The sequence below is a fragment of the Orcinus orca genome, chromosome 5, assembly GCF_937001465.1.
Source record: "Orcinus orca chromosome 5, mOrcOrc1.1, whole genome shotgun sequence".
Classification (NCBI taxonomy): Eukaryota; Metazoa; Chordata; class Mammalia; order Artiodactyla; family Delphinidae; genus Orcinus; species Orcinus orca.
Window position 1 is genome coordinate 81,293,714 of NC_064563.1, and position 27,905 is coordinate 81,321,618.

Genomic DNA, 27,905 nt, shown 5'->3' on the forward strand with positions numbered 1-27,905 from the left:
TCGTTGCAGCATGCGGGGATCTTCCCTTGCTGCGAGCGGGCTCCAGAACACACAGGCTCAGTAGTTGTGGCACGCGGGCTTAGTTTCCCTGCGGCATGTGGGATCTTAGTTCCCCAACCAGGGATCGAACCCATGTTCCCTGCATTGCAAGATGGATTCTTAACCACTGGACCACCAGGGAAGTCCCAGGGCCATCTGTTTTAAGGCTTCTAAAAAGTTTTTGACATCTCATCTGTCACCTCTGATTCTCTCCTTTTGTGTTCTATCTTTGTAGTGCATCCTGTTTTTTAAAAAGATAATTTTGGTATGGATTAATCTACCAAATCCATCATTTTATTTCTTTACATGAACTCTTTATTTCTGGCCTGTTCATTCTTTCCATGGCATTTGAGTGTTGTACGCTCAGTACTTTGTTTAGTATTGAAGATTAAAATTAAATTTCTGAGCTTCGAGTTAATATGTTTTGGGAGGAAAGCACATACATCCTGTAGGTGCTAAATCTTAATTTAAAACATTAAAACCCTTATAAGTGTACATGTAATAGATATATTAGATTCAGTAATGGATATGAATTGGATAAAGGCAAGTTTGCGCTCCCCCCCCCCCATGAAGGAGTCCATTATGCCATTTTTGGGGAAAGATTTCTCTCTAAAAATATCCAGCTCTAAGGGGGAAGTAGTTTTTGCCTTTCATAAAGACCTGAAGTATTCAATTAGAACTTTGATGAAATAACAGCATGTTGAGTTGATAAAATTCTAGCCAAAAGTAAAGAAATTTAATGTTTTAGTTAGGCTGGGAAGCCTCATTGTAGTAAATATAATATATGCTTCCAGCTTTACTTTTTGAAAGTTTTTCTTATTGTATAAGTAGTATATTGCTTACTGTAGAAAATTTGGAAGATAAAGAAGAATATTAATTTCCACTTAAGATTTTTATATTCTAAGTTATAAAATGTTTTAAAAAGTATAGAGAATAGTATAAATTGGGGTTTTGTTCCTACCACCCCGATTTGTCATGTGTTAATGTTCTGTTTTTCTTAATTTGCAGTATGTTATGATTATGTCCCATAGCCAAGCCCTCGTTTTGGAATTTTTAGGTTTACAGTTTTTCATTGTAAGTCATGCTGCTGTGAATATTCTTCTACATACTGCTGATTTTATTGCCTTTGTGTACATTCCAAAAGTGGAATTACTGAATCTTGGGGTGTGAATTCCCCAAATCTTTGGTAAATATTTTCCTTTAAATGTTTGGATATTGAGAATGTCTCTGGGGAACCTTGCATGTTGGGAACCTGTAGATACTGGAAGTGAGGTCAGAATTCAGGGTCAAAGGTTTTTAGTAAACATCTCAGTTGAAGAAGGTCTGAAGCTGGGACATGAAAGAAAGTAGGGATTTCTATTAGGTTAATGGAGTTAGCACTATGAGATGTAATCAGAGGTGAGCACCTACGAATCATATCTGTAGCATTGACTTCTCACAGAGGAGGCTTATTGCAGGGTTTTTCAAACCTTGCCTCCATTGAACGCAAGAATGTTGTCACTAAAATAAAGGTACTCTAATAATTTTACTGGGAAGAAATGGGTAGGATATTTTAAATGTCATTTTTCTTTCCTAATTTTTATTAAAATATTTTAAAGGGACCCACTGCTACTTGACTAGAAGTTAACAACAGATGAGTAATTAATATTTACAAATGGGGGAGCATGTACTCTGGGGTGCAGGCTCACACCTCTCCATTCTCTAATGAAAACATAGGTTCAAAAAACATTCGCAACTGAACTGAAAATTTTTTATACTTAAAATTCATTTATGCTTAAATTTATAAACCTGTAACTTGCTTTTTTTGTAGTCATACTTTCTTGTGGTCTTTGGTTTTTTTAGTATTAAATACACATCATGTTTTCTAATAGAATTATACTCAATTTATATGATGGAATTAATAAGTATACTAACATTTTATAGTGTTGAACAAAGAATATTGTGAATGTTAAATATTCACAATGGTTAGGGGCTTACTGACTGCTTGGATTGACTCAGCACACTGAATATATATACCAATATATATACTTGAATATAATAAAAACATAAAAAGATCTACACTCAGTGTGTTTTGGGAATAGATTGATGAAAAATGAAAAGAGTATCAAAGCCAAGGGAACTTGTAGGACAAAGAAGTTCAGATTTGATCTAAGTAGTGCTAAAAACTCATTTTAGGTCCTTAGGCATTGAAGTTATATAGTGAAAAAGGTGTTGAGATAAATCTGAGAGCTGTGCAAAGGATGAATTGAAGAGCAAAGAGACTGAGGTTAAGGAAGGGTGGTTAGAGCTGTTGCAGTTATCTAGCTGTAGGATGCCAGGGACCTGGATCAGACTGGTGGCAGTGTGAATAGATAGGAATAGATAAAATCACTCTGGATGGAATAATAAGCAAAATTTGATAATTTTAACTAAATAGACATGAAGGGGAAATTGGGAGATTTCATTTTGGAAGAGTAGAGTACACTTCTATTTTACCACCAGTTTTGCATCTTGTTTTTAACTTTATTGCTTTTTTGGCTTTATTTCCCTAGAAAACAAGAGGAAAATGGGGCATAATGGCTTTAATTTTAAAGGCTTCTGCTTCCTGAGAGAGTGAAAAGTTATTAACAATAACTTAAGTTTTTCAATTAATCACTTAGGTGATAATATCCTAAAAATATTTGCTTAGGATAAATATAATTTTCTCAATACTATGACATGTTTTTTTAAAATCATAAACCTCTATAGATTTTATTTCATTTGTTATCTAAGCTCTCTTCAATCCAACTGAAGCCTACATTTCAGCTGTATTTTGCATTATTTTCCAATAAAACTTTTGCTCTGCTATAGTGATTTTGAGTTGCATGCAGATGCATATCAGAATTCACTTGGGAGTCTTTAAAAGAAAAAACAACACTAGAGACCTCGTGTTTGCCTCAGACCTATTAATCAAACTCTTTGGAAGGACAGTTGAGGCGTCTTGTTTTTCAAAAAGCTCTCCCACTTGGCAAACATAATCTCTTTCCCCTGCTAAGAGGGGAACCCAGTCTCATTTATGAATATCAGAGAAGAAATCGTTGATTTTTTAAAAAAATATTGACTTTATTTGTTTGAGCAATTTTAGGTTCACAGTAAAATTGAATGGAAACTACTGAATTCCCATCTACTCCCTACGCCTGTACACCCAGTGCCCCCACCATTGACATTTCCACCAGAGTGGTACGTTTGTTATAATCCAACCAACACTGACACATCATTATCACCCAAAGCCCATAGTTTACATTTGGGTTCATTCTTGGAGTTGTACATTCATTCTGTGGGTTTTGACAAATGTATACTGACATGTATCGGCCATTATAGTCCAAAAGAATAGTTTCACTGCCTCCAAAATCCTCTGTGCTCTGCTATTCATCCCTTAAACCCCTGGCAACCGCTGATCTTTTAACTCTCCATAGTTTTGCCTCTTCCAGAATGTCATAAAATTGGAATCATGTGACAAATACAATACCCACTCCTACCCCCAAAGAGGAGGGTATTTTATTAAATAATCAATCTTATGTGTGGATACTGATTTAGAAATTTTTAAGAAAACTAACAGAATTAAAAAGAATGATACACTGTGACTATTAAAAAAAGTAAAGCCAGATAAGGACAACATAAGAAAAAAAATACAGGCCATTATCCTTGAGGAACACATATGCAAAAATCTCTACAATGATATATCACCTCACACCAGTCAGAATGGCCATCATCAAAAAATCTACAAACAAATGCTGAAGAGGGTGTGGAGAAAAGGAACCCCTCTTGCACTGTTGGTGGGAATGTAAATTGATACAGCCACTATGGAGAACAGTATGGAGGTTCCTTAAAAAACTAAAAATAGAACTACCATACGACCCAATCATCCCACTACTAGGCATATGTGCTGAGAAAACCATAATTCAAAAAGAGTCATGTACCACAGTGTTCATTGCAGCTATATTTACAATAGCCAGGACTTGGAAGCAGCCTAAGTGTCCATCGACAGATGAATGGATAAAGAAGATGTGGCACATATATACAATGGAATATTACTCAGCCATAAAAAAGGAAATTGAGTTATTTGTAGTGAGGTGGATGGACCTAGAGTCTGTCATACAGAGTGAAGTAAGTCAGAAAGAGAAAAACAGGGGCTTCCCTGGTGGTGCAGTGGTTGAGAGTCCGCCTGCCGATGCAGGGGACACGGGTTCGTGCTCCGGTCCGGGAAGATCCCACATGCTGCGGAGCGGCTGGGCCCATGAGCCATGGCTGCTGAGCCTGCGCGTCCGGAGCCTGTGCTCCGCAATGGGAGACGCCACAACAGTGAGAGGCCCGCGTACTGCAAAAAAAAAAAAAAAAAAAAAAAAAGAAAGAGAAAAACAAATACCGTATGCTAACACATATATATGGAATCTTAAAAAAAAAAAATGGTCATGAAGAACCTAGGGGCAGGACAGGAATAAAGATACAGACCTACTAGAGAATGGACTTGAGGATACTGGGAGGGGGAAGAATAAGTTGGGACAAAGTGAGAGAGTGGCATGGACATACATACATTACCAAATGTAAAATAGATAGCTAGTGGGAAGCAGCCGCATAGCACAGGGAGATCAGCTCGGTGTTTTGTGACCACCTAGAGGGTTGGGATAGGGAGAGTGGGAGAGAAGGAGATGCAAGAGGGAAGAGATACAGGGATATATGTATATGTATAGCTGATTCACTTTGTTATAAAGTAGAAGCTAACACACCATTGTAAAGCAATTATACTCCAATAAAGATGTTGGAAAAAAAAAGAGTCATACGCAATGAGGCAAATGGGATTTATCCTTGGGGTACAAGGATGGCTCAACATATTCAAGTCAATAAATATGATACACTACATGAGCAGAACGAAGGATAAATGTCATGATCATCTCAATAGATGCAGAAAAAGCATCTGACAAAAATTCAACATCCTTTCATGATAAAAACTCTCATCAAATTAGGTGTAGTAGGAATGTATGTTAACATAATAAAGGCCATATCTGAGAAGCCCACAGGTCTTTTATCAAAAAGACAGAAGATAATAAATGCTGACAAAGATATGAAGAAAAGGGATCTCTTGTGTACTGTTGGTGGGAATGTTAATTAGTGCAGTTTACTGTGGAAAACAGTATGAACTTTTGTCACATAATTAAAATTAGAACTGCTGTATGATACAGCTCTTCCACTTTTGGCTATATATCCAAAGGAAATCAGTTATCTCGTAGAGAGAGTTGCACTCCCATGTCATTGCAACATTATTCGCGATAAAACAAAGACAAGGAAATAATCTAAGTGTCTATAGATGGATGGAAGGGTAAAGAAAATGTGGCATAAATGTAAAATGGAATATTATTCAGCCATAGAAATATGAAAATCCTGCCTTTTTAACAGTATAAATAGACCTTAAGGTCATTATGGTAGGTGATAAATCAGACAGAGAAAAATACTGTATGATCTCATTTATATGTGGAACATAAAAGAGTTGAACTCACAGAAGCAAAGAGTAGAATGGTGGTTGCCAGAGACTGAGGGGGTAGGAAAACTGAGATGTGAAAGGGTACATACTTTCAGTTATAAAATGAGTAAGTTCTGGGGGTCTAATGTGCATCGTGGAGACTATAGCAAATAATACCGTATTATATATTTGAAGTTTTCTAAGAGAATATATTTTAAGTGTTCACACCACAAAAAAGAGAAGACTATGTGATGTCATAGATAATTTAAATAGCTTGATTATGGTAATCATTTCACAATGTATACGTATATCAAATCATCACATTATATACCTTAAATATGTACAGTTTTTATTTGTCCATTGTATTTGAATAAAGCTGGGAAAAACACAACAAAAATGGTGTTGATACACCTGAACATCCATATGCAAAAGACTGAAACTTGACCCAAACCTCACACCTTAAACAAAAATTAATTCAAAATAGATCGTAGATGTACATATAAAACGTTAAGGCCATAAAACTTTTAGAGGAAGATGTAGGAGAAAATATTGATGACCTGAGATAGAAAAGAGTTTGCAGATGTGACACCCAAAGCATAAAAGATAAATAAAAATAATAAATTGGACTTTATCAAAGTTAAAATATTTAATTTGTGAAAGATATTATGAAGAGAATGAAGAGGAAAGCTATAGGCTGCAAGAATATTTAAAAATCACTTATCTCACAATGTACTTATATTCAGAATATATAAGAGCTCTCAAAACTCACCAATAAGAAAACAATCAAAAAGTAGGCAAGGGCTTCCCTGGTGGCGCAGTGGTTGAGAGTGGTTGAGAGTCCAATTATATTGGCCATGAGCCATGGCCGCTGAGCCTGCGCATCAGGAGCCTGTGCTCCGCAACGGGAGAGGCCACAAACAGTGAGAGGCCCGCGTACCGCAAAAAAAAAAAAGTAGGCAAAAAGATTGAACAAATGTTTAACCAAAGAAAATATATGGGTGACAAATAAGCACATAAAACGATGTTCATCATCATTAGCCATCAGCGAAATGGAAATCAAAGCCGCAAGATACCATTATACAAGCTGTTAGAATGGCTAAAATAAAAATATCAAATGCTGCTGAGGATGCAGAGAGACTGGAAATCCCATGCATTACTGGTAGAAATGCAAAAGAGTATAGACAATCTGAAAACAATTTGGCAGGTTTTTAAAAAAAATCAGTTTAAAACATACATTTGCCATATGGCTCAGGCATGCCACTCCTGCTTAGGCTATGATAATTCATCTTCATACAGCAACCTGGACATCAATGTTTATATCTTCTCTACTTATGATCTCCTAAAAAAGGGAGTAACCTAATGTGATCAACAAACTGAGGTCCATTTCTACAATAGAAAACTATTTTGCAATAAAAGGGAATAGATTATTAACCTGAGACAACTTGGCATTTTTCTAAGGGAAAGAAGTCTCAAAAAGTTATATACTGTATGATTCCATTAGTATGATGATCTCAAAAAGACAAAGCTGTAGTGATGGAAAAAAGATCCATGGTTGCTGGGAGTTAGAGGTTGGGGAGAGTGTGACTACAAAATTATATCACAAGGGAGTTTTCTGAGGTGATGGAACAGTTGTATCTTGGTTGTGGTGATGGCTGAACAAATTTATACATGTGTTAAATTTATAGAACTGTATACAAAACAAGTCAATTTTAATGTATGTTAAATAAAATTTAAATTAGTGTAAAAAAAAGATAACTAACAGAATTAAAAAGAATGATACACTGTGACCAAGTGTGTTTATTCCAAGAGTCAAAAATCATTGACTATTAAGAAGTGTATTGGGGCTTCCCTGGTGGCACAGTGGTTGAGAGTCCGCCTGCCGATGCAGGGGACACGGGTTCGTGCCCCGGGTCAGGAAGATCCCACATGCTGTGGAGCGGCTGGGCCCATGAGCCATGGCCACTGAGCCTGCGTGTCCTGAGCCTGCGTGTCCGGAGCCTGTGCTCCGCAACAGGAGAGGCCACAACAGCGAGAGGCCCACATGCTGGGAAAAAAAAAAAAAAAGTGTATTAATATATCACCATATTTAATATGTCAAAGGGGATAAACAGTGACCGTTTTAATAACTGCCAAAAGGCATTTGATCTAATTCAACACACATTTCAGGTTTTTAAAACTTCAAAAAAATAGATATGGATGGGTGGTACTTAGATGTGATTTAAAAATATATATATATCTCAATACTATGACACGACTGGAGCTATAATAAATTGGTGATAGGAATGCGTGATGTTACAGCCACTTTGGAAAACAGTTGGACAGTTTCTTGTAAAGTTAAACATGTACTTACTCTATGACCCAGCAGTTTCACTCTTAGGTTTTTACCCAAGAAAAATGAAATCATTTATCTAAACAAATGCCATATGTGAATGTTTATAGTAGCTTATTCATAATCACCCAAAACTGCAAACTAGATGTCCATCATCTGGTAAATAGATAAACAAATTGTGGAATACAATGGAATACAATTCAGCAATGAAAGGAATCAATTACTGATAAATGCAACAGTATGGAGGACTCTCAAATTAGTTAATACTGAGTAAAAGAAGCCACACAGAAAGCTACCTGTTGTATGGCTCCATTTGTTTGACATTCTGGAGAATGCAAAATTATAGGGACCGATTGCCTGGGATTGGGGCAAGTGGATTTACTAGAAAGGGACCTGACAGAATTTTTTGTAGTGAGGAAAATTTCTATCTTAATTGTTGTGATAGTTACTTAAATGGCAAATTTTACTCTATGTAAATTATACCCCAGTAAACATGACCCTTTGAAAAATCCCCACTATAGAGTGTCAGCTAAAGTATCAGAAACAGAATTCAGTAGCTGATTGAATTCAGTGGCTGGCTTTAAAAAATTAGCATATAGTAATGAATAATTTTCCTATAAACAAACAGTAGCCAGTTAGAATATAATGGAAGGAAGCATCACATTTATCATTGTAACAAAAGAGATAAATGGAAATACATGTTTAATTTCTGACCAAGAAGATAGAGTATTGTAGAGATGTTTCCTTAATCTGTGAATTGAATGCTATCTGAATATCAAAGGTTTTCTTTTTCCCCCCTCTTAAGACTGAAAGGATTATCTGGACCAAGGGTTCTCATTTTCTTTTGGTCTCAGAACTTTACATTTATTGAGGACCCTGAAAAACCTTTATGTTACTGTGTATGTGCAAAATTACTGCATTAGAAATAAAAACAAAATTTTAAAACACAGGAATACACAGCAAACATCCCATTAGGCACCAGACTGATGCCATCACATCACCACGCCTCTGAAAAACTTACGAGTGAAAATGAAAGAAGCATATAACTAAGAGTATTATGAAAATAGTGTTCATGAGAAGCATTTTTTTCACATATCACATTGTCAAATGTCAAAAATTTTGATTCAGTCGTGGGTTAGTGATGGTGATGGGGAACTGTTAACACTCATATTCACTGGTACATTGATGCAATATTTTAGAGGGAACTTTGACAATATCAAAATTTTAAGTGAACATATTTTTTTTAACATCTTTATTGGGGTATAATTGCTTTACAATGGTGTGTTAGTTTCCGCTTTATAACAAAGTGAATCAGAAGTGAACATATTTTTGACCTTGAGGTTCCACTGTTTAGAATTCATTCATGGATACAATTGCAAAATATGTACAAATACATGAAAAAGTATTGGTTACAGCGTTATTTTTGACAGAAAATTGGAGTCAAGCTTAATTGTCAGTTATGTGTAGGGTCTAGTTATTATGCTACAACAATTAATTACTATATTGTTAAAAATGATAAAGCTTTATAGGCGTTAGTATGGAAAGTTGTCAAAAGTTGAAGCAAAGTGCAGAACTGTGTATAGAATTGTTCTGTCAGTATACAGTAATAACCAAAAGGGTGTGTATGTGCTTGTATAACCACTTCTTGAAAGGATATACAGAGAACTTGATGGTGGTTACCTTTAGAAACAATGGGGGAGGTACACTTTCATTTTTCTTTTTATACCCTTCCATACTGTTTGGATTTCTTTTTTTGTTGAAATGTTTTGAAATTCAAAGGCACAAGTGCACTGTATGAATGGTAGGTAGAAATTATTAGAATGCTGGAGTCATTTGTGATTTCTTGGATACTGAAATCTAACCAAACAAGAAAGAAAAAGAAAACCAAGAGGCCTTTGCATTTCTCTTGTTACCTACCTCTTTTAAAGAACAGTTTCTCTAATCAAACATGACTTACTACTGTTCTCATCAGTTGTTCTTTCTAACGTCTGTGCCTTTATTTTGTACTCTTCGTGGGTCTTTTGTACTGTTTCGTGGGTACTTTTGTACTGTTTTTTGTACTTTTGTACTGTTTTTTGTACTTCGTGGGTCTTTTGTACTGTTTCGTGGGTCTTTTGTATTGTTTCGTGGGTCTTTCTCTTTTAGCCTCAACTGATGATTCCTATCTATCCCTCACAACCTAGCTGAAACACCATCTTCTCTATGAAGCCACCCCTGATCAGTTTTGTCAGACAGGATCTTTTTTTGAACCTTTAGAGCTATTTATAGCCATTTCTTCACTACACAAATATCAGGTATGGTCTATATATGGGCCAGACAGTGGAAGTATGCTTTCATATGTTATTTCTCTTTACCATATAAGGTATTATCTCCATAGTGCAAATAAGAGAAACCAAGATTCACAGAAGTTTAGTACCTTCCCTACATCTTGGTGCTAAGAAGTAAATTTGAAAATCGGGCTTCAAGGCCAGACATCTTCTCTGGACTTGCTTCTTACATCACTTTAATAAAAAGCAAATGAATAATTAATTTTTGTGTGACCATTTCTTTCCTTCTAGAGTTTTTGTAGTTTAAAAAATTTTTTGAAATAATTTAAAGCTTACAGAAGAAATGTACAAAGCTCTCCTGTTTACCTTTCATCCACATTCCCCAATAGTTCATTTTACCTTTTGCTCCATTTGCTTTATCATTTCTTCTCTCTGTATATGTGTACTGTGTTCCCAACATTGCCTTTCTTTAACTGCTTGCCCTTCCATGTTGAATCTAGGCTTCCAGTTATTTAAGTCTGATTGGTTTTGGTCTTGTTAAACTTTATCCAGGTCTTGCCCTGTTACTATACTACTATACCTTTAACCTGAAACTTCATTGCAACACTGTTGCTGTTATGCTATATTGTGGTATTTCAGAACCAAAATGCTGCCTGCCTCAGGAATACAACTCTTCTCTGTGTCATTTCTCAGCACCATTAGTTATGATTCCTTCAGAATTATTTGCAAATTCTCATCTGCATTGCACCAATCTTTCAGTCCAATCTGACAAAATACCACTGGGTATATGTATTAGTCTGCTTGAGCTGCCATTAAAAAGTACCACAGATTGGGTGATTTAAACAACAGAAGTTCATTTTCTCATGGTTCTGGAGGCTTGAAGTCCAAGATCAAGGTTCCAGCAGGGTTGGCTTCCAGTGAGGCCTCTCTTCCTGACCTGCACATGACCACCTTCTGTTTTCTCACATGGCTTTTTCTCTGAGCACATGGCGGTGGGGCGGTGGGGCGGTGGGGGGCAGTGGGTGTAGATAGAGATCTCTGGTGTCTCTTCTTCTGATAAGGACACCAGTCCTATTGGATTAGGGCCCCATCCTTATGACCTCATTTAACCTTAATTATCTGTGAGCCTCCTGAATCCTTACCTATGAGAATAATAATTCTTGCCCTGTAGGGTTTTTTGTTTGTTTGTTTTTAAGAGATTCAGGTAAAATAGGTGATGTGACACAGCACAGTATAAATCAATGATTCTCAAACCAGGCTTGCATCAAAGTCATCTTCTTAAAAATAACTGTTTCTTTGACTTCCAGTCTGATAGCATAAGAGCCCTGCAGATCTGCTCCCTACTATAACTGAGGAAAACTATTAAGAAACAACTATTTAGAGCTTTGGAAATGGTCCTAGGGTATACAGTAAATGCAGAGCTTCCTGTTGGAGCAAAGGTTTTCTTTCTGGGAGAAGCAGGATGAGGATTTCTCATCCTGCCCCCAGCTGCCTGCTGTTATGGCTAAGTTTTGGGAAAATGTGTTGGAGAGGTAGGGGGCTACTGTCCAGTCGCCACTTGTGGAACAGAGGCTCTACCTTGGTAACAGAGTTGCTGAGCATACTAGAGAACAGATCACCTTTTCCCTGTCTTATAAGATGGTAGATCCATGTCAGGAGAGACAAGCTGAGAAGACCTCAGGTTGCTACCTATCCCCCACAAAATACTCAGTTGCTAAATGTGTTGTCACTCAGAAGAGTGTGCTGTTGTCCACACCTTCATCTTGAGAGCCCTGGTTCAGAGATTTTGCTTGGGGGTAGGGGTGAGAAGCAAGTCATGAAACAGCTCCTAATCTCTTCCTCAAGGCACTGACTTCATTTGCAGTAGAGCTGGAGAAGTTCAAACCTAAGGCTACTTTCAGAAACAGTGGAGATTGTGGTGAAAGGCACTTGGGAGATTTGTAGATTCAAAAAGATCCAGGCTAAACTGCAGGCCATTGAGCTTGCAGCAAGAAACTGGGATAAGAGACAGGTGGAAGGAGGCTTCCTGGGGACAGAGTTAATGTCAAACACTGACCTGAAACTGCTCCTTCTAAGGAGCCTGAATTTGATTGGATTCCTCTGCAGAGGAATTTATGCCTGAAGCCGTTTAAATCAGTAGAGCAATCAACTGGCAGTTAGTGGAGGTTAATAGCTGGGAGTAGTCAGGGAAAGTGAGTCCTGACAGATTACTGTATGGCAAGATGACTGTGGGCATATCTAGGTTATGTCCCCCTGAGGACCAGCATCAGAGGCTTAACAGTGCAGGGGGCTGGGTGTGGGGTGGGATAGTAGACTTCTTTAAAATAAAACAGCAAGTTACTAAACAAGCAAATAAAAATATAAAACCTCATGGGTGGGGGAGTATACCTAGAGTTGCTACAGAGTATTATATAAGATGTTGAGTTCCCAATAAAAAGGTAAAAGATGTGCAAACAAAAACAAAACCCAGGAAAGTATGGCTAATACACTGGAAAAAGCAGACAACAGAAACTGCCTGTGAAAGAGAACAGATGTTGGATTTAACAGACATAGACTTTGAAGTACCCATTATGAATATGTTCAAAGAACCAAAGGAAACCTTCATTAAAGAAGTAAAGGAAGGTATGATGACAACTAATATCAAATAGAGACAATCAAGAGATAGAAATTCTAAAGAAGAACCAAATGGAAATTCTGGAGTTGAAAAGTAACATAACTAATGAAAAATTAGTTATAGGGGCTCAACAGTAGATTTGAACTGGTGGAAGAATGAATTAGCAAACTTGCCAATAGATTGATAGAAATCCAACGAAGGGAGAGAAAAAAATGAATAAAATTGAAAAGAGCCTCAGAGAAATGTGGGGTAACCTTTTTTTTTTTACATCTTTATTGGAGTATAATTGCTTTACAATGGTGTGTTAGTTTCTGCTTTATAACAGTGAATCAGTTATACATATACATGTGTTCCCATATCTCTTATGTCTTGCGTCTCCCTCCCTCCCACCCTCCCTATCCCAGCCCTCCAGGCAGTCGCAAAGCACGGAGCTGATCTCCCTGTGCTATGCGGCTGCTTCCCACTAGCTATCTACCTTACGTTTGGTAGTGTATATATGTCCATGCCTCTCTCTCGCTTTGTCACAGCTTAATTAAGTGTACCATGGTATACATGAGAGTACTAGAGGAAGAGGGGAGAAGAAAAGCGGAAAAAGTATTCAAGGAGATAATGGCTGAAAATTTCTCAAATTTATTGAAAAACACTGACCTACATATACATCCAAAGAGCCCAAAGAACTTCAAGTAGGATTAATGTAAGAAAATCTGCAAATGGACATATCAGTGTGAAAATGTTGAAAATCAAAGACAAGGAGAGAATCTTCTGAGCAGCAAGAGAGAAACAGCCGATTACTTGCAGCCGACTTCTTATCAGAAACAATGGAGTCCAGAAGGTGGTAGAATAATATTGGGTTGGCCAAAAAGTTCCTTCTGTTTTTAAGTAAAAATAAAGGACACATTTTTCATTTTTACCAAGAGCTTTATTGAACAACGTATGCACCGTTTTGTTCCACTACCTTCTCCCATTTTTCAGGCAACTTCATAATTCCATCTTCCTAAAACTTTTCACCTTTTTGAGCAAAGAACTGTTCCAGGTGCCTTTTACAGTCTTCCAGGGATTGAAATTTCTTCCATTAAGACAATTTTGTAAAGACGAAAATAAATGGAAATCCGAAGGTGCAATGTCTGGTGAATACAGCAGATGAATCAAAACTTCCCAGCCAAGCTGTAACATTTTTTGCCTGGTCATCAAAGAAACATGTGGTCTTGCATTATCCTGATAGAAGATTATGAGTTTTCTGTTAACTAATTCTGGATGCCTTTTCATCAAGTGCTGCTTTCAGTTGGTCTAACTGGGAACAATACTTGTTGGAATTAATCATTTGCTTTTCTGGAAGAAGCTCATAATAGAGGATTCCCTTCCAGTCCCACCATATACGTAACATCAGCTTCTTTGGATGAAGACTGGCCTTTGGTGTGGTTGTTGGTGGTTCATTTCGCTTGCCCCATGATCTCGTCCATTCCACATTATTGTAAATATCCACTTTTCATCACCTGTCACAATTTGTTTTAAAATAGTGTGTTTCCGTTACGTTTAAGTAGAGAATCACATGCAGAAATACTGTCAAGAAGGTTTTCTTCGCTTAACTTACTGGGAACCAAACATCAAAGTGATTAACAACCAAGCTGGTGCAAATGATTTTTAACGCTTGATTTGGATATTTTGAGTATGTCGGCTGTCTCCCGTGTGGTATAACGTTGATTGTTGTCAATTAATGTCTTGTTTTGATCTCAACTTCAACTGGTCTACCCGACTGTGGAGCATCATCCAGTGAGAAATCTCCAGCACGAAACTTCACAAACCACTTTTGACACGTTCGATCAGTCACAGCACCTTCTCCATACACTGCACAAATCGTTTTTTTGCGTTTCAGTTGCGTTTTTACCTTTCTTGAAATAATAAAGCATAATATGCTGAAAATGTTGCTTTTTTTCCCCTCCATCTTCAGTATTAAAATGGCTACACAAAAATTCACCAACTTTGATAAGTTTTTTTTAATGCATGCTGATATGACAGCTGTCACAATACAATCTTAACAATTGTTTCGAATGAAGTTAAAGACAACTAAGTGCTACTAGAGCCAGTGTACAGAAAAAACCAATGAACCTTTTGGCCAACCCAATATATTCCAAGTACTCAGAGACAAATACTGTTAACCCCAATTTTTTTATATCCAGCAAAACTGTCCTTTAAAAATGAAGGTAAAATACTTTGCAGGTAACAAAAACTGAGAGACTTTGTTACTAGCAGACTTGCCTTGCAAGATGGCTAAGGGAAGTTTTTTAGGCTGAAAGCAAGTGACCGCAGATGGTAATTTCAATCCGCATGAACAAAGAGCACCAGTAAAGGTAATGATGTAATTTTAAAAGAGAGTGTATAACCACATATATTTTTCTCCTTTGTTCTTAAAACTGATTTTAAAAGCAGTTGTGTAAAATAATGTATATACAGTAAGTTCCCTACATACGAATGAGTTCTGTTCCAAGAGCATGTTCGTAAGTCCAGTTTGTTCATCGGTCCAACAAAGTTAGCCTAGGTACCCAACTAACAATCAGCTATATAGTACTGTACTGTAATAGGCTTATAATACTTTTCACACAAGTAATACATAAAAAAACAAAATAAGAAAACATTTTTAGTCTTACAGTACAGTACCTTGAAAAGTACAGTAGTACAGTACAACAGCTGGCATACGGGGGCTGGCATTGAGTGAACAGGCAGGAAGAGTTACTGACTGGAGGAGGGAGAGGAGATGGGAAATGGTAGAGCTGAAGGATCATTAGCAATAGGGGAAGGAGGGCAAGCTGCAATTTCACTCACACCTGACGTTGATGGCACAAGTTCTGATTCCTTGCTGGATTCAATTCTATCTTCCCTCTTGAAAAAACGACCCAGTGATGTCTGGATAGCTCTTTTTTTCTCATCATAGGTGACATGGTAGCACTGGATTGCATTCTGAACAGCTGCTGCAAACTTCGTGTACTGTTCTACATTTGGGTGATGTGCCTCAAAAACTAACTGCCTCCTCAAATAAAGAAAATGCCCTTGCCGTTTCCTGCATCATGAATCTCTTCAATTCTTCAGTTACTTTTTCTTCCTCTTGTTGCTCCACTCTCTCAATATTTTTACTTTTGTTTCCATTGTTATTGCTTGGCGCTTCTTAGCGGTACCAGCTACATCACTGCTGCTTTTATGCTTGCTTCTGGATATCCTGGGCTTGAATTAAAGATATTGTACTACTGTACTGTATGCAGTACTGTACAGTAAAGTATACAAAAGCACAACCACTTGTAGAGGATGCATACACGTGACAATTTACACCAGACACATGAACTAGCTTACATGATTAGACATGCAAACGCACGTTCACATCTTTGAAAGTTTGCAACTTGAAAATTTGTGTGTAGGGGACTTGCCGTAATGAATTCTTGGGCCTATAGAAATGTAATGTATTTGAAATGTATCTGCTAATAACAGCTCAGGAGGTGAGTGGGAGCAAAACTATCTTAAGCTAAGGAAGTAACTGTGTAGATGATAAAGTAATAATTATAACTGTGTTGTTGGATTTGTAACATTAACATGTATAACAACAGTATAATAAAATGGGGGGAAGGAAATAGAATTATATAGCGTAACATTTCTATATCTCATTGGAATTAAGCTAGTGTAAGTCTGAAGCTGATTCTAAGTGAAAGTGTATGGTAAGCCCTTGAGCAACTACTGGGGGGAAAAAAACTAAAAAAATACGGTGAAAAAAATCACTAAAGAAATTTAAGTGCTTCATTAGAAAATCAATGCAAAGAAAGCAGTAAAAGAGTAATAAAGGAATGAAAGACATGAGACAGAAAATGAAAAATGGAAAAGCAGTCATCACTCCAGCTATACCAGTAATAACACTAAATATGAATTGATTAAACAGTCTAATTAAAAAGGCAGAAATTGTGAGGCTGAATCCAACTATATGCTCTCTATAAGAGACATACTTTATTTATTTATTTATGGTTGGCTGCGTCACAATGTGGGATCTTAGTTCCCTGACCGGAGATTGAACCCGTGCCCCCAGCAGTGGAAGCGCAGAGTCCTAACCACTGGACTGCCAGGGAATTCCCTGAGACATACTTTAAGTTTAAAGATACAAATACACTGAAAGTATAAGGATGGGAAAAGATAAACAAGTAGCAACCACAAGGAAGCTGGAGTGGCTATACTAATATCAGAAAAATTAGACTTTAAAACAAAAAAGGTTACTAGTTTTGAAAGAAGCAAAACTATCTCTGGCAGGGCTTCCCTGGTGGCACAGTGGTTGGGAGTCTGCCTGCTAATGCAGGGGACATGGGTTCGAGCCCTGGTCTGGGAGGATCCCATATGCCGTGGAGCGGCTAGGCCCGTGAGCCACAACTACTGAGCCTGCGCGTCTGGAGCCTGTGCTCTGCAACGGGAGAGGCCACAATAGTGAGAGGCCTGCGCACCACGATGAAGAGTGGTCCCCACTTGCCGCAACTAGAGAAAGCCCTCGCACAGAAACTAAGACCCAGCACAGCAAAAATAAATAAATAAATAAATTACTAAACTCCTACCCCCAACATCTTCTTAAAAAAACAAACAAACAAAAACTATCTCTGGCAGATGACGTGATCTTGTATGTAGAAAATCCTAAAGAATGCACTAATAAAATAGCATTAATAAACAAGTTCAGTTCAGCAAGGTTGCAGGATACAAAAATCAATTATAAAAATTGATTGTATTTATATGGATTTGTCATGAACAATCCAAAAGTGAAATTAAGAAAATAATTCCATTTACAATAGCATTAAAAAATACTTAGGGGCTTCTCTGGTGGCGCAGTGGTTGAGAGTCCGCCTGCCGATGCAGGGGACATGGGTTCGTGCCCTGGTCCGGAAAGATCCCACATACCTGGGCCCGTGAGCCATGGCCGCTGAGCCTGCGCGTCCGGAGCCTGTTCTCCGCAACGGGAGAGGCCACAACAGTGAGAGGCCCGCATACCGCAAAAAAAAACAAAAAAAACTTAGGAGTAAATTTAACGAAAGAAGTGTGGAACACTCTGCAAACTACAAAACATTGTCGAAAGAAATTAAAGATCTAAGTAAAAAAAAAAATTGCGTTCATGGGTTGGAAGATTTAACATTTAAGGTGGCAATACTCCCCAAATTGATCTACAGATTCAGTGCAGTTCATATTGGAATCCCAGCTGACTTCTTTGTAGGAATTGACAAACTGATTCTAAAATTCACATGGAATAGCAGTGTATCACGGTGAGTCAAAACAATCTTGAAAAAGAATAAAATAGGACTCATACTTCCTGATTTTAAAACTTACTACAAAAAAGATACGATTGTGTGGAATTGGCACAAGGATACACATATGGATCAAGGGAATATAATCGAAAGTTGAGAAATAAAACTATAAATATGTGATTGACTAATTTTCAACAAGAGTGTCAAGACTGTACAATAGAGAAAGAATAGTTTTTTCAGTAGTGCTGGAACAACTGGTAGCCACATGCAAAATAATGAAGTTGGACCTTTACCTCGAACCACATAGAAAAATCAACCCAAAATGGATGACAAACCTAGATGTAAGAGATGAAACTCTTGAACTCTTAGAAGGAAACTGAGGGTTAAGAATCCCTAAGTATGGCACTAAAAGCATTGAGCAACAGAAAAAGAAATTGATTAATTTGAATTCCATCAAAATTAAAAACTTTTGGTGCTTCAAAATTCATGAGAGGGTTTTAACAGTAGATTTGATCATTAAGAAAGTGAAAAGACAACCTATAAAATGGAAGAAAATATTAACAAATCATGTATCTGACAGGGACTTCTGTCTAAAGAACTCTTAACAGCTCAATGGTAAAAAGACAACACAATTTTAAAATGGGCAAAGAATCTGAATAGACATTTTTTATGGAGGATATGTAGTTGGTAAATAAATATGTTAAAAGACATCTATCCCACTAGAATGACTAGAATCAAAAGATTGTGATACTTTGCTCTACACCTGAAACTAATACAATATTGTAAATCAGCTGTATTTCAGTTTAAAAAAAAGTTGTGATAGCAGGTGTTGGTGAGGATATGGAAAAATTGGCAACACTGTATACTGCTGATAGGAATGTAACATGGTGCAGCCACTTTGGAAAAATAGTCTGGCAGCTCCTGAAATGATTAAACAGAGTGTATAGGCATATACCCAAGAGAAATGAAAACATAAGTCTGCGTAAAAACTTGTCAACAAGTGTTTATGGAAGCACTAGTCATAATAGCCCAAAAGTGGAAAGAACCCAAATGTCCATCATTTGATGAGTGGATAAATATAATGGAGTATCTCCATACAATGGGATGATATTATTCAGCCAAAAAAAGGAGTAAAGTACTAATATATGCTGCAACATGGATGAACTTTGAAAATACTGTGCTTAGTTGAAGAAGCCAGGCACAGAAGATCACACGTATTCTATTCACATGAAATATCCCGAATAGGAGCGATAGCTTTTTTGAGGTGGTGAAAATGTTTAAAAATTTACAGTGGTGTTGATTTGCACATAATTGTGAATATACTAAAAGACACTGAATTGTACACTTTAATAAAGCTGTTAAAGTAACCATTTGACATTCCTGTGGAGTGGGTCTGAGCATGTATATGTTTAAAAGATTGAGCTATTGAAGTAACAGAGCTCTTTATATTCAGCTGAGCTCATCTGTTCCCTCCCTCCCTCTTATTTTTGTAGAAGTCATGACTACCCCAGGAAGAGAGAACTTTCGCCTGAAAAGTTACAAAAATAAGTCCCTGAATCCTGATGAGATGCGCAGAAGGAGAGAGGAAGAAGGACTGCAGTTACGTAAGCAGAAAAGAGAAGAGCAGGTAAGTCCTTTACCCTTAATTAATTTCTCTTAAAGAACTTAATATTTCTTTTTAATCCTGACAGCACTGTCCTGTATTTTAATTTTAACAATGTTTAATATATATGTTTGTGTGGTGTATATCCCCCTCCCAACTATAAAATCAACATGTTTTAGGGGTAGGGGAGTGGAGGTAATGAAAAACAGAATACAGGAATGAAGAAATCTCTCAGGTTCTCATGTTCCCAACTACTATTTAATATTTTGGGGCTTCCCTGGTGGCGCAGTGGTTGAGAGTCCGCCTGCCTATGCAGGGGACACGGTTTCGTGCCCTGGTCTGGGAAGATCCCACATGCCGTGGAGCGGCTGGGCCCGTGAGCCATGGCCACTGAGCCTGCGCATCCGGAACCTGTGCTCCGCAACAGGAGAGGCCACAACAGTGAGAGGCCCGTGTACCGCAAAAAAATTTAAAAAAAATAATATTTTGGCCTATTTGTTTTATTTTTCTAGAGCTCCAACTTCTTTAAGATTTTATGTGTTTATTAATGAATTCTCAGGTGACCAACAGAACATTGCTTTTCATTGTGAGTTTTAATCTGAAAGTTTATAAACATGTACAAAAATAAAGAATGGATAATGAACCTCCTAAACCCACCCTTTGGGTTCAGTAATTATCAACAGTTTGCTGTACTTGCTTTGTGTCTTTCTATCTTTATGTTTCTTTATTAGGTAGTATTTTGAACAAAATTTCAAGGAATAAGTCTTTTCACCCCTGAATTCTGTATTATTCATAAGGACATTTAGGACAAGGATTTTTGATCATTTTTAACCTGAGAATGTCTACAGGGGAGTCTGAGACTCAACTTCTCTTTACCTTTCTCTTAAAACGCTTAGGACAAATGGTCCATCCCTTTTGGCAAGAAAATTTAAAGGCAGAACACTTAGGTGACTTTTTTTGCTAAGGCTTGAGCTTGGAAGGACCATTTGACCCCCACACTATGAAAGCTCCATAAAAGGCAAGTGAATGAGTCAGAATCCTTCATACCTGAGAAATAAGGCAATTTGTTATAAATAGTTTACAGTTGTAAACGTGAGTTATTCAACATACACTGTTCTTTTGGGTAACACTGCACTAGATAATCCAATTATTTGAAGTCCAGGAGTGCATTACAACCTCAGTGTTTTATTTGTTTGGGCTGTAGATGTTTGAATCACTTTATCATTATTACTATTGGCAGGAGGGCAATGAGTTTGTAATATTGTAATAGAGTTTATATTAAATGCAGCAAATTAAGTTATGAGTTCTTAACATTCTGCTTTACTGTCTTTGAAAGCAATCAGTTATTCATAAAAGGATGAGTTTCTCTTGGTTTCTTGTTGCATCTTTATTCATCTCTGTGTCTTATTCGAAGTGGAACCTTTTCTTTGCATGAGCTTTTATTTAGCTTCTATTTTGGGGGTAAATTTCAGGTATTACAACAGCATTATTTTATATTTACATGTAAATGTGAATACATGTATGTACACACACAAGCACAAGTATAGGTCTGAATAGAACCACTAGCTTATACATTATATTTGGCATAAAGGCATTTGAAGAGGTAGTAATGACAGTCTGCCATTAACAGTGTTTATTTTATACTGTTTCTTCTTGGTGACAGGGAATTCATGTTATTAGACTTCATTGTAAAATTTATATAAACAAAAAGTAAGTTTTTCTTATTCAGTTGCCTGAAGGCAGATGCTCTGTCAGGTCGCAAGTATGGCCCCACTTACCTGACTAAAAACATTTGTAATTGAAGTACTGTCATCTTCATTGTATGAGTCTGAAACTGCTAGGGCTTTAATAGGTTTCTGTGATAAGTTTCTGGAATATTGCTCTATATAAAATCTTAATTTTGTTGTTTCATATGTGCCATGTTATGTAAGGAGAACTGTAAAGCAAATCAGGCTTCTTAATATCACAGCAGTACTTGTTTCACACCTAATTTGTAAAATAGTAAACATCAGTAATATACAGATTCATTTAGGTACTGTTTACCTTTCCACAGTTGCTTAGTCATCTATCTGGAGAAGTCACAGGCTTAGGCCAGCTGTGCAGCTAGATTCGAGGGTAGTACAGGAATTGATGCTGCCAAGTACACAAAAGATAACTGCATCTTTTAGAGCTTTCCTTTCAGCAGACTAGCACTTAATATTTGTTATTTAGGCAGCACTGTATAAATGACCTTTATTTATTTGACACCAGCAGACCAAACTAAAATTTATTTTTTGGCAAAAATTTTACTAGTTGATGTCATTCTGATTGAGCGTTTTATAATTTTTTATGTATAAAAAGATGAAATTTGCATTTACTATTAAAATATTTTGAATTAAGCAGACTCTTGCTAACTCAATGTGTGCAGGTAACATAATGATGCTAAGAAGTTTGTAAAAACCATAGTGATAAAGAATGGAGGCTTGATTGATGTTTTTAGTTACAAGAAATATTTTGTGAAGTAAGCAAGTTGATAAAACTTGTGGACAGCCAACTTTTCCCACTGAATAACTTGTTTACAATTTCAGTCAACATGTAGTCTGTACATGGTATACAAATCATGATTATTTTGGCCATTTTTGTCTTTTTTAAAACCTATTTTTTTGAGACAACAGGGATGGACTTTGAAGGCATTATGTGGAGTGAGATAAGCCAGACAGGGAAAGACACATGCTTATATGTGGAATCTAAAAACAAAAAACAATAATACCCAAACTCATAGAAAAAGAGATCAGACTTGTTATCAGAGGTGGATGATTGGGGGAGGGAGAATTGGAGGAAGGTGGTCCAAAGGTACAAACTTCCAGTTATAAGATAAATAAGTATGAGGGAGGTAATGTACAACATGACTGTAGCTAACACTGGTGTATGATATATAGGAAAGATGAATAATTTTTTTTCTTTCTTTCTATTGTATCTATATGAGAAGATAAATGTTAGCTGAACCTGTTGTGGTAGTCACTTCATAATATACGTAAATCACACCATCATGCTGTATACCTTGAACTTACATAGTGATGTATGTCAATTATTTCTTAATAAAACTGGTCAAAGAAGCAGATGAAAACAAACCAACCTATTTTTCTCTGAATAATACGTGTACATAGTTGAAAAAATTAAATAGTCCTAAAATACTTGAAACCAAACCAGCAGTGTTCTTGGTCTCATTCCCAAGTAAACCACTTTCAACCTCTCAGCTATTCAACGTGGTTTATACTGCTACATTTCTGAGTAATATGTGTATGTTACTATATGTCTTTATCAATTTAAAGTATTATCTATTGATGTTCTGTTATAGTAGGTGAGGATTTAAGCTCTTAAACCACTCTTTCCCTTACCTGTGTATCTTCCTAGTGTAGAGTTATATTACAATATGTAAGAATTCACTGCTGAGCTGAATAGTATACTGTGGTTACATTTCCTTTCTTTCTTTTTTTTTTTTTTTTGTGGTACGCGGGCCTCTCACTGTTGTGGTCTCTCCCATTGTGGAGCACAGGCTCCGGACGCGCAGGCTCAGCGGCCATGGCTCACGGGCCCAGCCACTCTGTGGCATGTGGGATCTTCCCGGACTGGGGCACGAACCCGTGTCCCCTGCATCGGCAGGCGGACTCTCAACCACTGCGCCACCAGGGAAGCCCTACATTTCCTTTCTTAATACTTTGTTTTTTCCTGGGGTTAATTGTCTCATTTTTTAACTGCTTGGCTTTCTTCTAATTCCTGGCTGTCTTCTCTTTCCTACAGTTCTTTTAAATTATTTTTGTCTGATTTTCTACTTGGTTAAACTTCTCAGATAATTTCAGTTCTATTTCTTTACTCTAGAGGCCTTCATCTTATATTTGTTGTCCTTTTGCTCCAGTCGGTATTGTTTATCCTGTGGGCTTGTTGCATAGCTGTAGTCTTAGGTAATTTCTTAACTTCTTTTCTTGTCATCCTTGTGATGTAAATAGTATTGTGTTTTTGATTTTAAATTCCATCATACCATATTAAGGACCCTGCCTGTGAATATAAATTTTGCATTACCAGTAGATGTAATTTTAGTGATTAGGTTTGATTTTTGAGTCATGTAAATGTTTTAAGTAATTGTAGAACAAAACTAAATCAACATGAGGGAGGCTATCCTTAAAAATAAAAGTAATTAAAGGACGCTTACTGTGTATCATGCTTGTTGTGGTTAAACTACATAGAAAGGAGTTATTTAATAAACTTTAAAATATGGCAATATGATTAATTATCTATATTGGGATATATCATAAGGACAAAAAAGTATAAACAAATCTTTAAGTGCTTTTTGTAATCATATAGGATTGATATTTATTCTGAAACTATATATTCTTATATATAAACAGAGCAAATAAGTATTTATGTATTTAATACTAGGAACCTGGATTTTTTTAGCTTAAAATACGGAAATGTAAAATCAAAGAAGTTATATAAATTTGAATTGGTAATATCACTAGGGATTCATTATATATAGTCCTAGCCACATCAGTCAGACAAGAAAAAGAAATAAAAGGTATCCAGATTGGACGGGAAGAGGTAAAACTGTCATTATATGCAGATGATATATGATATACTCTATATAGAAAACCCTAAAAACTCCACACAAAAACTTTTAGAATAAATGAATTCAGCAAGGTAGCAGAATACAGGATTAATATACAGAAATCTGGTGGCATTTCATTGCACTAACAACGCAATATCAGAAAGAGAGAGTAAAAAAAAATCTCTTTTAAAATAGTGTCCAAAAAAAAAAAAAACAAAACCTAGGAATAAACCTGACCAAGGAGGTGAAAGACGTATACCTTGAGAACTATAAAACATTGACGAAGGAAATTGAAGACGATTCAATGAAATGGGAAGATATCCCATGCTCTTGGATTGGAAGAATTAGTATAGTTAAAATGGCCATACTACCCAAAGCAATCTACAGATTTAATGAGATCCATATCAAATTACCCATGACATTTTTCACAGAACTAGAAATCTTAAAATTTATATGGAACCATAAAAGACCCAGAATTGCCAAAGCAATCCTGAGGAAAAAAAACAAAGCTGGAGGCATAACCCTCCCAGACTTTACACAGTACTACAAAGCTAATCAAAGCAGTGTGGTATTGGCACAAAAATGGGCATGGATAAATAGAGAATAGAGAGCCCAGAAGTAAACCAACACACCTACGGTAAATTAATCTTTGACAAAGGAGGCAAGAATATACAATGGAGAAAAGAAATTCTGTTCAACAAGTGGTGTTGGGAAAGCTGGACAGCCTCATGTATTGATAAACCAGTGAAGTTAGAACAGTCCCTCACACCATATACAAAAGTAAACTCACAATGGCTTAAAGACTTACATATAAGACATGATACCATAAAACTCCTAGAAGAGAACATAGACAAAACATTCTCTGATATAAATCATACCAATGTTTTCTTAGGTCAGTCTCCCAAAGCAAAAGAAAGGAAAGCAGAAATAAATGGGACCTAATCAAACTTACAAGCTTTTGCATGGCAAAGGAAACCATAAACAACAAAAAAAAGACAGCCTACATAATGGGAGAAAATATTTGCAAACGATGTGACCAACAAGGGCTTAATTTCCAAAATATATAAACAGCTCATACAGCTCAACATCAAAAAAACCCCAAAAAAACCCCAATCAAAAAATGGGCAGAAGACTTAAATAGACATTTTTCTGAAGAAGACATACAGATGGTCACATACGCATGCACACACACACGCGCGTGCGTGCGCGCACAATAGAATATTACTCAGCCATAAAAAGAATGAAATACTGCCATTTGCGGGAACATGGATGGACCTGTAGAAAATCATAGTTAAGTGGAGTAAATCAGACAGAAAAAAAAGACAAATATATGATATCACTTATGTGAAATCTAAAATATAATCCAAATGAATCTATATACAAAAGAGAAATAGACTCAGACATAGAAAACAAACTTACGGTCACCAAAGGGGAAAGGGAGGTAGGGGAGGGATAAATTAGAAGTATCGGTTTCACAAACTACTATACATAAAATAGATAAGCAACAAGAATTTACTGTATAACACAAGGAACAACATTCAGTATCTTGTAATAACCTATAATGGAAAATGATCTGTCTTTAAATCACTTTGCTATACACCTGAAAATAATACAGTATTGTGAATCAGCTATACCTCAATTAAAAGCAAAACAAAACAGGAAAACAGACATCAAGCATTCAATGACAGTAATCTCTAGAGATGGGAAACAAATGAGGTGAGCTCTACAACTTGCCTCAGCTTGCTGCCTGAGAGTTTCCAAGTTTCAACACAGGGAAGGGGAACTAAGGCAGAGCCCATAGATTGCCTGAGTTGAGACAGAGCTGAGTCCTGGGACACCAAAACAAATGGAGTTCATAGGATGGAATACCAGAAAGGACAGACCTTTATACATGAAGAACTGGAGATCTTCAAAGGATTTCCTTGAATATTCAGCATGTACTGATCACATATGTTTGAGGAAACTACCCAAGGCTGGAGAAATACCCAAATGGATTAGAGGGAACAGTGCCTGGCACTTGTATAGGGCTAAGAATAGTGCCAGACTGGAATAATACTTGGGGCATTAGGTATTCAAGAGAGTCTTGCCTCAGTAGTGGAGATTAATTAGCCATAGACTTAGTACTGCTTCAGACCTACCTAGCAAATCATAAAAGCAAGATCCAAGAAGATCACACTGTTTCCATATTACTTAGCTACATATCAGAACAACGCCCAAGAAAATTTATAGGAATACAAAAATATCCAGTACCCAACTAAGTCAAATTGACAATGTCTGGCATCCAAACAAAGATTACCAGGTGTACAAAGAAGTAGGAGAACATGATCATTAATCAGGAGAACAGTCAGGTAACTGTACTATGTTCAAAACATTAAGTAGAGGCATAGAAGATAGAAAAATGACTCAAATTGAACTTCTAGAGAAAAACTACGATGTCAGAACAAAAATACACAGATAGGATCAGTGGTAAACTGGAAATTGCAGAAGAGAAGATTAATGAACTTCAAGGGATAAGACTAGAAACTATCCAAAATGAAAAAGAGAGGTAGAAGAATACACGCGTGTGCACGCATGCACATGCGCGCATACACACGGAAGAGCAGACATCAGTGAGTGATGGGACAACTTATAAGAAACCTAATACATGGTTTGGGTCCCTGAAGGAGAGGAGAGAGGGTGGAAGAGAAAAAAATGTTTGAAGAAATAATGGCTAAAAACTTTTCATAATTATTGAAAACTATAAACCCACTGATCCAAGAAACTCAGTGAATTCCAGCCACGAAAGACATGAAGAAAACTACACTATGGCATGGTATAGCCAAACTACTTATAACCAGTCATAAAGAGAAAGTCTTAAGAACATCCAGAGAAAACAGTCGTGTTATATAAAGAAGAACAAAGATAAAGTTGACATCAGATTTCTCATTAATAGTGTATAATGCAAGCCAGAAGACAGCAGAAAAACATCTTTAAATTACTCAAAGAAAGAAACTGTCAACTTTAAATTCTGTAGCTGGCAAAAATATTTTTCAAAAACTATGGTGAAACAAAGCTGTGTTCAGGCATACAAAAACTGAAAAAATTCATCACCACCAAATCTGTACTACAAGCAATGTTGGAGGGTGTCCTTTAGACCAGGGGTCCCCAACCCCTGGGCTGCAGACTGATACCGGTCCGTGGCCTGTTAGGAACCAGGCCACACAGGAGGTGAGTGGTGGGCGAGTGAGCGAGCGAGCGAAGCTTCATCTGCCACTCCCTACCGCTCCCCGTTGCTTGCATTACCACCTGAACCATTGTCCCCCCCGCCCCAGTCCGTGGAAAAATTGTCTTCGGTCCCTGGTGCCAAAAAGGTTGGGGACCGCTGCTTTAGACAGAAGTTAAATAATGCCCTGAATTACTTTGAAGTAAATCCCAGACATCAAATTATTTCATTTATAAATACTTCAGTATGTATCTCTGAAAGATAAAGGCTTACCAGAGTAGTACAGGCATACCTTGTTTTATTGCACTTTGCTTTATCATGCTTCACAGATATTGTGTGTGTGTATGTGTTTAATAAATTGAAAGTTTGTGGCAGCCCTGCATCAAGTGTGTTGGCATCATTTTTCTAATAGCAGTCGCTCAGTTCATACCTCTATGTCACGTTTTGGTAGTTCTCACGTTTCAAAGTTTTTCATTATAATTGTATTTGTTATGGTGATCTGTAATCAGTGATGTTACTTTTTTTTGATATTGGAAAA

The 27,905-nt window shown here is 36.8% G+C and overlaps 1 protein-coding gene across 1 annotated transcript in view; it reads left to right on the forward strand.

The window, feature by feature from the left end:
- KPNA1 (karyopherin subunit alpha 1) overlaps nt 1–27,905 on the forward strand; it is a 73,378-nt gene that overhangs the window by 6,651 nt on the left and 38,822 nt on the right. The window contains exon 2 of the mRNA XM_004278563.4: nt 19,474–19,607. Coding sequence (XP_004278611.1) covers nt 19,479–19,607 — 129 coding nt within the window. The 5' untranslated portion in view covers nt 19,474–19,478. The remainder of the gene's footprint in view (nt 1–19,473; nt 19,608–27,905) is intronic.